The sequence below is a fragment of the Crinia signifera genome, chromosome 2, assembly GCF_055691185.1.
Source record: "Crinia signifera chromosome 2, ASM5569118v1, whole genome shotgun sequence".
NCBI lineage: Eukaryota > Metazoa > Chordata > Amphibia > Anura > Myobatrachidae > Crinia > Crinia signifera.
In genome coordinates, this window is record NC_139218.1 from 323,671,243 (window position 1) to 323,686,183 (window position 14,941).

Here is a 14,941-nt window from a genome sequence, read left to right on the forward strand (position 1 = left end):
TTACTTTGTGTTCCCATAAATGTACACAGAAATAAAACTTTCAATTATTTTTTTTTGCTACTGGAATTCCAAAGTAGAATAAACAATGTTTTGTATTTTATCTCAATTTGCATAGTTAAACTTCCTTGGCAAAGAAGAGGTTAATCTAAGAATTCTCCCCTCCCTTTCCACACACTCCCTTCCTTTACTGACAGAGGGCACTAGGACCCTGCAGGCCTGCACTATAGGCTGTGTGACGTCAGAGGGCTGGACAGAACTGCCAGTCTCCTGTGACCCATCTCCCTGTACCTTAAAGGAAAAATGCTGCTGTCTGTCCCTCCAAGGGCAGGGATCGCCTCTTTCAGCTACACCAGGAGCCATAAGAAGGTAACCCAGCTTAGCGTACTTGTGATGTGCCATCTTACCACCTCTGCACTCACTCATTTACTAACAGGCCCATACCAGCGCTTTAAAATGGTTCACAAATGATTTGTCTGGGAGTCAGTTTACCCTTGTAAAAAAAAAGTGGGGAGGGAGGGGGGAGTTGGTTTCTAGATGTGCATAACACTAATGCTAGTGAGTGCTCACACTTCTGCATAAAAGTATGTATACCTCTGTATGTGGCTAATCAGGAAGTGTACAGTGTATGTATTATTTGTCTGGTGCCTGGGGTTTAAAAAGGCAAAAATAGAAAATTAAAAAAATATCTGCCAATATCTTTGCAAAGCTACAAAACAACCGTGTTTAGAGGGGTGATGTGCATTGTGCTGTTTGTAGTATGTGAGCAGTGTGTGGTTATATACTGTAGCTAGATGATTTGGAAGTAAGAGAGAGGCACAGAGGAAGGGCATTCACAGGGGGAGACAGAGACAGAGAGAGAGAGAGAGAGAGAGAGAGAGAGAGAGGGAGAGGGGCGCACCCAGAGGCAGACAGACAGTGAAGAAACACATAGAGATTGTATGTGTGTGTTTGTAAGAGACAGGCAACAGGAAAAGAGACATGCAAGCAAAGGAAGGGACAGCAGGGAAAGGACTGTGAGAACAAAAAGATAACAAAAAGTAAAACAACAATATAGAAAAGCGAGTTACTAAGAACAGACTGGTAAGCAGGCGGACTCCTAATGGTTAATAAAACAAAGTACTATAAACAAGTATAAGTCTTACACAAACTGTATCTATTCAGATAGGATTAAAGGGAAAATGTATACATAAATGTAGCAACGTATTAGGGAACCTGAGATGTTCAATGTTCAGTACACAGTATGACTTCATATATGACCAGACAGCAGCATCCTGCTATAGTACTGCTAAGCACTATGGGCTGTTCCAGTGGATCTAAAAGATGTTTAACCCCTTGTATCCTACAACTCCTATGGAAATGTCATGAAATAATGAAGAGATACACACACACACATATATATATATATATATATATATATATATATATATATATATATTTATATTTATGTAGGAGACTAAATGCAGAGGATGGCAAAGGGCAGTAACTTAAGGGTAAATGATGACAGCAGCCTTATTTTGCACTTACTGTAGTTTTCCTTTGTCCATTGGGTGATACATATAGTTTATGATAATACTGTCAGTAACAAATACTTAAAACATCACGGTTCGCTGGTTAATAGGGATGGAAATATGATGAGGACAAACAAATAAATTCTATATTAATTCATGTAATGCAATCTAGGGGAACTCATATTGATATTATAATAAGCATTTTAGATGTATTTTTTAGCCTTTAGTGTGATGGTCAACCCTAGCCATTTCAACCTGAATTAACCTTTCTTCAACTTACAGAAACTGTGTACATAAACCTCCTGAACACTTAAGGCCCCCATACACTAGCCGATTTTGGTCAGATTTCGGCCAGATCAGTCGGATCTGGCCGAAATCGGACCAAAATCGGCTAGTTTTGATGTCCCCTCAGATCCGATGCGCGGTCCTGTGCCCATCGGATCTGCGTCGGGTGGTCGGACCTGCTGCACTTCCGACCACCCGGCTTGGGACCTAGTGGGGCGGCGCGGCGGTGGAGGGAGCAGGGGGGGCTGGGGACGCTGCGGGGGACACAGGCGGCATAGAGCCGTCAGTACTGAATTTAAAAAAAAGCCCATACAATGAATGGGCGGCCTGTGATTGGCTGAGCGCTCTCTCAGCCAGTCAGCAATTGGCTGAGAGAGCGCTCAGCCAATCACAGGCTGCCCATTCATTGTATAGGCTTTTTTTTCTAGCACTGACAGCTCCGGGCTCCCTCTGCCCGGCTCTATGCCGCCTGTGTCCCCCGCAGCGTCCCCAGCCCCCCCTGCTCCCAGCGTCTCCAGCCCTGCTGTGTAGGCCCCCCCCCCCCTGCTCCCCGGGTTTTTTACATGTGATAAATCGAGACGATTTATCACATGTAAAAAATGGCACATCAAGTGCCAATCTAATCAAGCTCCCCCGGGGAGCAGCCGGGGAAGTCGGGGGCGACTTGTCATACGGACAAGTCGCCCTAGTGTATGGGGGCCTTAACATGTTAGCCAGTCTGAAAAATACCAATTAAAGCAGTATGACAGGATACACTTCTAGCTAATAGTGTAAATTATTATTATTAACAGTTTCTTATATAGCGCACACATATTCCGCAGCTTTACAGAGAATATTTTAACATTTACATCAGTTCCTGTCCCAGTGGAGCTTACAATCTATATACCCTACCACATGTACACGCACACACAGACATTCTAGGGTTAATTTTGTTAGGAGCCAATTAGCCTACCAGTATATTTTGGGATTGTGGGAGGAAACCGGAGTACCCGGAGGAAACCCATGCAAGTACTATAAATCTTCTATATAATAAGTTGAAGAGTCTGTGTGCGTGTGTGTGTGTGTGCGTGTCCGTCGCATTGCGGACACACCGTGGCACTCAGAGACACCAAATTTGGCAACAAGATACCTCTGGACCCGGTGGTGTGCACCTCGAAGCCGTTTTTGGGAAATTTCACTTAGAATTTTAAAAAACACCAAGTTTTAATTTTCCTTCATTGATGATCTGGGGAAAAGATCGACGATCTGGGAAACCGTGGACGAAGGAACAACTCCACACCTGATTTCATTGCTGTCATTGAGTATGACAGACATATTCTAACATTATGGTGAAGGCTTTAAACAATTAGGAAATAATTGAGGATATACATAGACCACACATAACACACACACACACGTACACATTGTACACGCACACACACACTGTACACCACATACGCACACAACACACACACATTTATACGTAGAGCACCTCACACACTTAAGCTGTAGACACACGGGGGAGATAGGGGCTGAAATCGCTGGAAACATACCGCATGCAGTACAATACAAATCCATACACACTACAACACACACCCAAAAACAGTACAACAAACACACAACTCCTGGCTTCAATCAACTCTATGGAGACGGACCACGATAAAATGGCCGCCCCATAAAGCAGACAGTTCTCTGAAACTGTTTGCGGTATGATGGCGGCCATTTTATCATGGTCCGTATGCATAGAATTATTAATTGAAGCCAGGAGGGGAGCCGGGACGCGCAGACAGGTAAGCCTGCGGCGATGGGGGGTGGCACCGGCGGCCGGGGTGGGAGGTGCCCCCCCATTAACGGCGGGGGTGGGGAGGCCGGCGGGGAGGGGGGAGGCGCCCCCCCCCCATTAACGGCGGGGGGGGGGGGGCTCCAAACCAAGCAACACCACTGAGAACACACACACTTAAACATTGCCAGGATATGCACAGCACACTACACACACATATATATACGTAGCGCACCTCACAAACTTACACATTCGGCAGATATACACGCAACACAACACACACACATAACACACAACTCACAGTACAACACACACCAACATTCACTACAACACACACCCAAAAACAGTACAATACACAGAACACACACTTAAACATTGCACAGATACACACACATAACATACCTCTAACAGCACAACACACACCCACATTCACCACACACACCCAAAAAACAGTACAACACACACAAAACACACATTTAAACATTGCACAAATACACAAAGACACAACACACACATACTGTATATACATAGCACACCTCACACACTTACGCATTGGACAGATACATACAATATAACACACAAAACCACATACATTACAACACACACACAAAAACAGTACAACACACACAAACACACAGAACACATAAAAAATAATTTGCCGTTTATTTAACAGTCTGTACCGGCAAATAAAAACTGTACCTAATGTACCATTTCTACTTTGTTCCCCATATCTGTCTCTCCAGTCCTCCAGTTGCACTGAGAAATCTTTGTCCTAGCCTAGCCAATGCACCCATTGATCAATACAAAGTGGGTACACTGCACTCACCCTGTTAGTCAGTTGGATATCAGGCACTGCTCTGCCTTAAGGGTTTCCCAGACTCTTTTGGTTCATAGATAATGTTTGGTCGATGGGCATGTGCGCTGCATGCATTTGTTTGAATGTTATGAGTGTAAGAAGTTGAAGAATAAGACTGAGATGAAGATTTGTCATGTTATAGTGTACAATTTACTCAATAAATCGTGAAAAAAATATGTGTACATAGAAGTACAATCAAGAAATGCAAGTAGGATTAAAAAATAAATTATAGTTCAAACTGATAATTGTTTGGATGGCGGTGGGTTGCAAAACAAATCTATAGGTGGAGGGGGTATGGATATTGTGGCCATAATTGGTGTTTGGTACACCTACAGGGGGTACCCAGATGATGAGAAATTTTCACTACAGTGTCACCGTAGGGAGATTTCCAATTGCGGTTCAGGTGGTCTTTTAGGGACCCCTTTACAATCCCGTTAGTCTCTTCTCCTGGAGCCTATGGTCTCCCTCAGTGATTGACTATCATTAAGGGAGACCGTAAGCTCAAGGAGAAGAGAAATATCAGGATTGTAAAGGGTCCCTAAAAGACCACCTGGACCCCAATTGGGAATCCCCCTATGGTGACAATGTGACCGTGACACTGTATTGAAAATCCCATCAATTGAGGGCCCCATGTAGGTGTAACAAACACCAATTATGCCCACAATATCCATACCCCCACCTATAGATTTGTTTCACAACCCACCCCATCCAAACAATTATCAGTTTGAATCAGAACTTATTTTTTAATCCTACTTTCATTTCTTGATTGTACTTCTATGTACACTTACATTTTTTTCACGATTTATTGAGTAAATTGTACACTTTGTAACATGGCAATTCTTTTTCTCAGTCTTATTCTTCAACTTCTTACACTCAAACCTTATCAATGCACCCATTGATGATTGTGATGGCTGGATCAGTGGATTGGCTCGGCGGGTGTAGGGAAGAATTTGGCCCATTGCACCCATTCCCAGTGGGGCATTACAGTGGTGCGGGTAGCGTGCGTCGCGTCATGAAATCATGTGGCCAGGCCCGTGGACCTGCTCCCACACTCAGGGGCTGCCCACTGTTTGGTAGAGATGCCCAGTGCATGTGCTTTGCAGATCCCCAGACCTCAGAGACTGCTGCAGGTTCGGTGAGGGGAGTGGCAGTGGCAGGGAGCAGTGAATTTTTAATTAATTATGGCGGGGTAAGTAACGCCCACCCCGGTCCCTTCGCACTCAGCGCCTGTAATTACACACCCTAGAAACTGTACAATTTGAAAGTATAGAAATGGAGGTGTGCCCACGTCCCTTTCTGATTTTGTACCGATTTCTGACCCTCAGATGTTGGAGGATATGTCATACAGTAGGTGCTAAATCTCAGGAGTGGATGTGGAATTCATCAACACATACAAGTTATCAACTCAGGAGCGTTGTGTTTCAAACAACAACACCACACCTGATTTCATTGCCGTCATTGAGTATCAATGCAAACACATTCTAACATTATGGTGGAATCTATAACAAATTACAATCTTAGGTCTTTGGCACAGCATATTGTAAGATGACATTTTTCAGCAATTTTGGAAATAAAGAAACCCCAAGGGTTTCCCGGGCAACGCCGGGCGGGTCAGCTAGTATACAATAAGTAAACATTTTGGAGTCGTCTGCACATATACAGTAATATAATTATTATTATTTTTTTACTCCAGAAGCACTTTTGTTAAATACTTTTATGTTATTTATTAATTAAATACATGAAATATAGATAGTAGGTGAATAGGAAAGAAGTTTTTAATCATAAATAATTAAACATAAATCTGCCAAGAATAAAGTATGGAACACATTGAAAACGTGAACATTATTGTATACAACCCCAGATTTCTTTCCCGCTAAAAGATTGTTGCTAACCCTGATTAAGAAACCTTGGTGATTTATATATTCTTGATAATTCTGCCTATAACAAATGCTTTCATTGATTCCAATAATAAGTGTGTGCTAATATATTATTCCAGTGGTATATTAAGAAGAGAATTTGTTTTAGTTGAACAGAAGAAAGTGGAAGATTTCCAGTGTACAATTAAACCCTTTATGGCCCCTTTTCCATTTTAATGGACATTACAAAAACATTTATTGTGTAGCCTCCCTCGCTTGCACCTCTTGTAATCTGTCTGTCTCCCCTTCCTACTAGATTGTAAGCTCCTCCGAGTAGGGCCCTCTTCCCTCCTGTTGTCAAAGCCCTCTTCTCTTCACATTTCACTCACAGCTCTCCTTTACTCCAACACTTAGTGACCATCTTCGTCCGCATACTCACCTCCATCATTGGCCTCAAGCCTCTAGTTGTATGTTGATTGAGTCCTCACTCCTTACATTTAAGCTGTAATGTCTATTGAACTGTGGTGCTCTTTATTTGTACTGTATTTTTGTTATTTATTCAATGTTATGCCAAGTTTTGTCTCCCTGTATTGTTCCTTTGTACGGCGCTGCGAAACACTTGTGGCGCCTTATAAATAAAATAATAATAATAATAATAATAATAATAATAATAGCCTGTACTGTGATGACAGTTGACATTTAAATCCTAATGTCCATTTAAATGTACAAAAATACTGTAAAACTAGATGCTAGAGTATCAGCATATCAAATTAGAACAAATCACAATGTTTTTGTGTATGAGCAACAATGCTTTATTCACTAAGTTATGTACTTCATTATGTGTACTTTACCAGTGTCATCCCTGGGATAAACTGGAAACACGCAATGGGTCATAGAGGGTTAATATGACATGAGGTGTACAAAGTTGAAAATATAATGTAACTGTTGATCTGTAGAGACTCTATATCTGATACACTGTTTGTAACATGGCTGACATTTCAAAATGATAAAACTACTGTGAGAGTAATAGAAAGGAATGCGACTGGGGTAATCTAATACCAAAACCCCAAAATGTGACACAAAATACTCTTGGTTAGTCTGAATGCAAAATGTCATTTTAATGCCAAAGCACAATAGGAAGAGAACCTGGTGGGTAGTCACAAAGTGTTTTATGCTATAATAAAATGGTGTTGGCATATACACAGTGATTGTATCAGGTTGGCTCATTGGGATACCAGTAAAATCCTCAGTGAGTCCCACTGACAATTGACCCTGCCCCCAGGGGTGTTTTATCAGAGGAGGGTGCCCGTGTGCAGACTTCAGATGGGCCCCGTCTTCTTCACGGCACAGTGGACTGTAGCTTCGTGCCAGAACTTACTTCACATGTGCAGGTCTTGGGCATCATGCCAAAACCTACTGCATATGCACAGGTCTCTGCAAACATGGCGCCCACCGTGTTCCGGAGACAAAATTCCTGCTGAGCATGCGCAGCAGCCATTTCCCCAATCTTCCGGAAGCGGGTCTCCAGAAAGATGAGTAACAAAATATGGGTGCAGTGTGTGCACCCATTACATAAACACCTATGCTGACCTCTTCCTCTATGCCAAATATATTTTCCATTGACCCTTAACAGATACTGGTGCTCATGCCATATGCATACCTCCCAACGTTTTGAGAATGGGATGCAGGTTTCTCTTAAGTGTCTCTAGTCGCCGGGCTTCCAAAGAGGGGTCATGGCCTTGCTGAAAGTGATATGGCTTTACTGAAATGATGCAATCATGCATTCCCCCCTATTTTCATGACTGTGGGGACATGCCCAATTCCCTGTCCCTCTGACTTCCCTGAATAAATGCTGTGTGCATGCGTACAGCACCTAATCACCATTGGTCTGCTAAGCTGAGGGTCTAACAGGGGGTCTCTCAAGTGCCCTCCCACTTTACAGTGGGACACTGCTGCCTGTGAGTTGGACAGTCTCAACAAAAATGGGACTGTCCCATGAAATTTGTGACAGTTGGGAGGTATGAGATATATAGATATCAGGGTGATGGAGGTGGTTGGAGTGGCAAGTATATATATGTTCTAGTAAGAACCCATATTTTCTTCCAGAACAATGCATTGTTCTGCATCATAAGGTTAATTGAATCATCTCAAAATTATTGTTTATTTCAATTAGAGTGATAAGAGTGTAGAATGACACAAATCTTATTGTGTGTACACATGGGCCAATTCGGCGGCCGGCGGGACCCGGAGTGGTGTCGGCATTGGCTGGCAGGGTGGGAAGGATGGTGCAGTGGTGGAGCGGGGTCCATGTTGCATTGAGCTGCATGGCCCTTGTTCCGAGATAGTAGAAATAGATTGTGCGGCATAGTCTATTTATACTTTAGATTCCAACAACGCAGGGCCAAGTATCGGGATTGATTCGTGAGGGGATGCGGCTTAATGCATGTTGGATTCATGGCTACCCATCTTTCTTTCTGTGTAAATATTGCCCCGTATTTATGTCAGATGCATTGATCTGTATAGATAAACTGATTCCCAAATGTGTTGGATTCAAAAAATCTGTAGCTTCACATGTTTCAGTGCGTTTGGCATATGTAGATGTGTGTAATATGCTGTTTTATTGTAATTAGCATCCTACAATCTGCCAATATGTGTGTGAACCTCAATGAAAACATGCAAAAGTGTCTTTAGCAAATGTTAAATATTTTTTTTTTTTGCCCATCTGAATGTTGTAACTGATGCCATCTGCTTCTATATTGCCAGTGACATCATACACATATTATTATATTATAGTGCACTGAAACGTATAGGAAAGGGGGGAACTACTCTGTACTAGTGTGCAGTGAACAATCACTTTAGAATAAATTTGTTAGGACCCCTATTAATCTAAATAACATTTGGTACACTACTTTGCAGATGAAATGATAAATGTTATTCCAGGGTTCAAGCAAATAAACAGCTTTTTATAAAAAAATGAGTAAAGGAATAAAATATGGCGTTATATAAAATCACAAAGTAGAATAATGCATGTGGAAAACAAAAATCTAATACCCCTTTTCCAATTACGTGAAAATCACAGGGTTTTTTTCACATTAATGCGCACCTACAGTAGCTGAGATTTTTGTCAGTGGAATTGGCTAGAAGTAAAAAAAAAACTGGTAAAGTGACCTGGCATTTTTACCCCGGTCAAAAGGTGGGTTTTTAACAGCCCTTTCACGGGGGAGCTGCAGCGGAAACAGCTCTTACCCTGGATTTTCGACCTGGGAATTTCCAAAAAGCTGCTGATTGTGCAGTGGAAACGGACATTGGAGAGTGAGACCCAACAAAATCCCAGGTAAAATATCTGGGGTCGGACCTGGTTGAATTTGGTGGAAGAAGTAGAAGTAAAGTATATTACAAATTGATAGAAGCCATATTGTCCAGTTTAAGTATATAGTCTGGCAGGCAAAGTTCAGGCAAGGTCATAGGGAAAGAGGTCTGCTGCAGACACACACAAACAGCAGGGACAGGTTACATACAGAACAGCACAGAAGGTAACTGTAGTTGCAGGGGAACAATAGGAGCAGTACAGCACATGAAAGGCTGGCACTGAACGGTAGAAGGATTGCAAACTATTTTATGGTAAGCGATGGTTTTTACATGGGTTAATTAAAGTTCCCAGCCTCCAACTCATAGTTGCAGGATCGAGGGTTGCCACTGCACTGATTAATGCCTGATTTGCTCTTTGAGACACTGAGAGCCTTATTCTGGTTGGCTCAGACAGATGTGTATTTGCGGACTGAAACCGAGTGTTCTTAGCCCCGCCTTCCGTACGGATCGCTCGCACCATCCGAATGCGGTAAGACGCCGACCGAACTGACCGAGTGGATTTTTCATGAGAACACCTCCTCCAAGTGTGGGAACCTCCCCCATCATTCGAACGGTCAGGCAGCACCAAGTGCTCCAGACCACTCGGGCATTTCTCCGTGCAAAAGCAGGGATATGGGCGGGCAGCTGGTATCCAGCTATGTTATATGTCCACCCCCCCCATTTGCGTCACGGCCGCATTACCATACGTACGGCAAGCGTTTTCATGGGAACACCGATGAAACACGGGCGTACGCATATGGTAATGAGCCCAAACAGCCCTTCACGCCCCTCTCCACCCCCTGTTCGGATTGTACAGAATTCACGCCATATTCAGACGTGCGCGGTGTTCACACATGTCCAGATACGCCTCTGCACATGCGCAAACACCAACCATCGGCCGTCCGTACGCATTAGGAGCCATCCGAACAAACCAGAATAAGGCCCTGAGAGCTGATGATCATCCATGTTGCATAGTGCAGGTGGGACTTTGTGTCGGGAACCACCCTCAATTACAAACAGATAAGCTAAGTAGCAACCAGGCAGCCCTCTTGGGGCTGGGGAAAAATAAGGAAACTATCAGTAGAACATTGGTGGAAAAATTTACAAGCTGTCATAATATGGAAAAGGTACTTCTTTAGGAGCTGATTCTAGACCATTGAAGGCTCCCAACCATTGGCTATTGATGGCTAGTGTTACACTTAGGATTGGCTCCAGAGAGAGGCTTTCCAGATCAAAAAGTGGAGATTTTGCTTGCTCAGTTGCAGGAGTAATGAGCTAGAACTCCCTACCACCATTATTTCAGATTGAACAGGGATACTGCACATCATGCAAACAGGACAGGAATTACTTCCAGGTCATACTTGCCTGCTCATTATGAATCCGAGTGCAAAGTGTATAAGGTGTAGTAATGCAAAATTAATCATTGCAGCACCACCCCCAAGCATTTGGGGAGAATAGTCAACTATACCTCAGGCCAAACTTATGTTTCTGATTCATGAGGAGCAGGATTCAGGACCGTAGTTCCTGACAATCAGAGCATTCCCGTTAATGCAGATTAGGCAATTAACACTTATCTCACTAAAATCTATTGCTTTTATCCCGCGGTACATCTTAAATATTTGTTTACAATTATAATGAAATGTGATCATTCTGACAGGCAAGCTTAATACAGTAGTTAGTCTTAAGTGAATTTTCATAGCCAGAAATTTGTTGTTGACAGATGATAGTTGAGTATGATCAGTGTTGCAAGTAAGGGGGTACGGCGTGGTACGGAGTACCTGTAAGAAATATGTTGCAGGTACGCAGTACCACTTACCCCCTGACCCACTGTCAATTCTATTTTTATTTTAAGTCTAAATATAATGCATCCACAGCCTGCACACCCAGCGTTATGCAGCTACCAGCTACTGTTGGCATCAGCAGCACCGACTGCATGAAGAGCAGGCTCCACAATTGTAAGCACAAGCTGCTCGGCTCTCCCCAAGCAAGAGCCAACCCACCCCCAGTCATTCCATGTTTCTCATTCCCTGTCTCCTGATGCCACGCCACTATTGTCATTTAGACACATGGCCACGCCCATTTTGGTGGAGGCTATCAGTACCACCAAGAAAAAAATTCTACTTGCACCACTGAGTATGATATCTTATTCACAGGTTTAACAGTGTGAGTGACATATTCCATTATTAAATGGCGATGGCAATAATGAGCAGCTAGAACTACATGTGTGGTATTATGGCACCATTGACTAAAGGGAATGTTAATGTATACCTTTGTCAGGCCATGAAAATGAGTTTCCTACACAAAGTTATGTTCAGGTTTTACTGCCCATTTAAGGCCAAATAAAGGACTTCAGATATGATATGTTTTACTCTCTAAAGTCACAGAGCTCACTCTGCAGCTGAGGTCAGCTCAGCGACCCTAATATCAGAAGTTGGATACAGAAAGCACGACATTGCCAGCACAAAGGGCAGCCATTTTGCTGGCTGAAATAATTTGAATATAAATGCATCTACTCAATAGGAGACAAACTCACCTTTGGGTATTCTTATGCCTACACCAGGGGTTCCCAAACTTTTTTGAATCACAGCACCCTAGTCTATCAGAATTTTTTCACGGCACCCCTAGGCCCAAAAACAATTAATTAGATTGGGTTTATATGCGATTCTAAGGGTCAGTTATGTCGTAAAGGGCAGGATTTGCTTCTGTTTGTACACATTTTATGATTGTCAGGCACCAGCACTGGTTTTGCCCATAAATAATTAACCATAAATAAATTGAATTGGTCCTGGACCACCAACCTGGGGCACCCCTGCAAGTGTCCCAAGGCACCCGAGGGAGCCACGGCACACAGTTTGGGAACCACTGGCCTACACCCTTAACGCTTAATTTAATCTAATTTAACTCTACAAATAAAGACACAGACAACAAGTGCTGGCATTTCAAAATAATGAATGTCAAATTTATTATTGACAATGTAACTATAACTATAAAATGATGGCGGCACCAAAGAACGGTCAGAGAATGAAAGGAAGGGGGGGTTTAGGATCACCATAGCATTCACACACCGCTGGTGATCAACTCTCCCTGCACATCCACCCGGGTTGGTAGTGGCAGCCATCTTCTGTGCAAAAAAGTATGGCTCGTGACAATCGATGTCGGGAGAGCGCACCCACTATCTAACATACTATTCCATCTACACAAATGACCGTTCTTTACCGCCGCCCAAAGAAGGAAAAATAGAGACAGAAATAGGGATGGGAGGGTGGGGAAAAATTCTCAAGAGGAAGAATACACCCCTCTCAAGTCCATCTTAGGCTGCCTACTCCTCCCCCTGCCCCCATTGGCCCTTCGTTACACTGAACCAAACCAAGGGTGCACCAGCCAGAAACCCTTCAGCGGTTTATGTCACCTCTGGCTTAATTCAGCCCTCGGTTTTTCTTGAGGATAGTTCCTAGTTCATTTATAGGCTGCATATTACTACAGCACATACTATGTAAATTCTTTAGAAATACATTTTTGTATTTCCACATAAAGTGTGTTGAATGTTAAACATTGTTATGCTGAAAGGGTTTAGAAATATTAAAAGCATGTATTCTACCTTATGCGTACTTGTGATGAATGCATGAGTTGTGTGGGTAAGTACTGTATATACATCTAGCTATAATGCTTTTATGATTAAATGGGGTTACTCTCACAGCTAGAACCAGTGGCTTTCTGTGGCATCTCATTATATCATGCTGCAAACTGACTAGCTGTGAAGTTACATGCATGATGCAACTTGCTCCTAAAATGGCACAAAAAGCCTTTTATACGATAAACTGCATGTTCCTACTGGATTATGCAGCTACCCCCTCCATTTTAGATGCTTAGAACAACAAGTACATCTTCAAACATTGGGAATACAGGGAGTACTGAAATATATGAAGAGTACAAGTCATTTATATTGTGCATTATTTAAACTGCAATTTAACCGTAATTTTTGCAAACGTACACGTACAGCTGATAGCGTCCGCAGAAAACGTATTATTTAAGCTGTAGTTTTCTACTACTGTTGCTTTTCTCCCTTACCAGCCTATTTATCAACATGTGAACATTGCAATCATTTTCCATTGTTACTTTGGGGGTTATTCTGGTTGTAAGATGATAGTTTACAGATTGTGGGGCAAATTTATTAAGCTTGGTGAAGTGGATGGTTACAATGCACCACCCAATCAGCTCCTACCTGTTAAGTTAGAGGCTGGGCTTGAAATATGACAGTGTCAGTGCTAGGGTATTCTGTGTACCTGGCTGTGATCCAGGTGGACCAGTGGAGGCTGCTGGAAACTGGAACCTCGGGGCATTGATAAAACGAGAGGTCATACATTAGGTAGAGCTGAAGGTCCACTAGAAAACAGCTGGGACAGGCAGTTGACTATTACCAGAAACAGGGGCACAGAGTCTAACCCACCGGTGGCCTTCTCCAGGGAGTCCCACAAGGGAGTTTGGGCTTCGCTGCACCCGACGAGAAGGTTGCGGGCCCCTGTCCTGGTTCCCTGAACTCAACTATCTGCGTGAGCTGGAGGTCTTGGGTGAACTTGGTGAGCGGTGGTACACGAACGGTCTGGGAAAAGATGGTGAGAGATAACTTGGGAGCTAGTAATGGCAAGAGTCGGAGAAGGGGGGGGGTATACTTAGGCCTGGGAGCCAGAGAAGGTGTATTGGCCTAGGAGCCGAGGATGACCACTGTTGGCTAGGGAACTGAAGTAGGAACTGTCGGTCTGGGAACCGATGGCGGTGTTCTTTGGCCTGGGAACCGTTGGATGGGGACATTATCTGTCTGGGAACCGATGGTAATAATATCGGTCTGGGAACTTTTATTTTCAGTATGAGAACCGACGGTGTGACTTTGGCTTAGGAGCCAATGGTGATTGACTGCTTCTGGGCTGAGCAACAGATACTTCAGATGGAATGCTGTACAGGGTATTCAGCAGAAGTGGATCTGGCAATAGGGAGAATCCCAGGTAGCAGGTTTGCTGCGGCAGGACAGGGAACAGGAACAACCTGGAGCCTTGAGAGCTGACTCTGGAGAGTTTCACAAAAAAAAAAGATAATCCCAGGGATCCTGGGAGCCTTGCTTATTTTCCCCAGGGGAGCAGATTATTGGCCGCTTGCTGCATCAGCAATTACGCCAGGACCGGGACGTAAGTTGATTGAGGTCAGCTGACATCGGGTGTCATGGCAGCACCAAGCAACACGCGACCGGCTTGGGGTGCTGGGCAGGCCTGAGTTGACAACAGGGAATGATATTGGAAAGTCCTGCCATGGACTCAGACTGTGGACTGAGATGGCA

General features: G+C 43.5%; 1 protein-coding gene across 3 annotated transcripts in view; it reads left to right on the top strand.

Annotated features, from left to right (window-relative positions):
* Nucleotides 1–217: 217 nt before the first annotated feature.
* RBMS2 (RNA binding motif single stranded interacting protein 2) overlaps nt 218–14,941 on the top strand; it is a 105,376-nt gene continuing 90,652 nt past the window's right edge. For 2 of the 3 annotated variants that reach the window (XM_083169231.1, XM_083169235.1), the window contains exon 1: nt 218–366. In XM_083169231.1, the coding sequence (XP_083025357.1) occupies nt 301–366 (66 nt within the window). In that variant the 5' untranslated portion in view covers nt 218–300. The remainder of the gene's footprint in view (nt 367–14,941) is intronic. The other variant, XM_083169232.1, reaches the window with a different exon arrangement.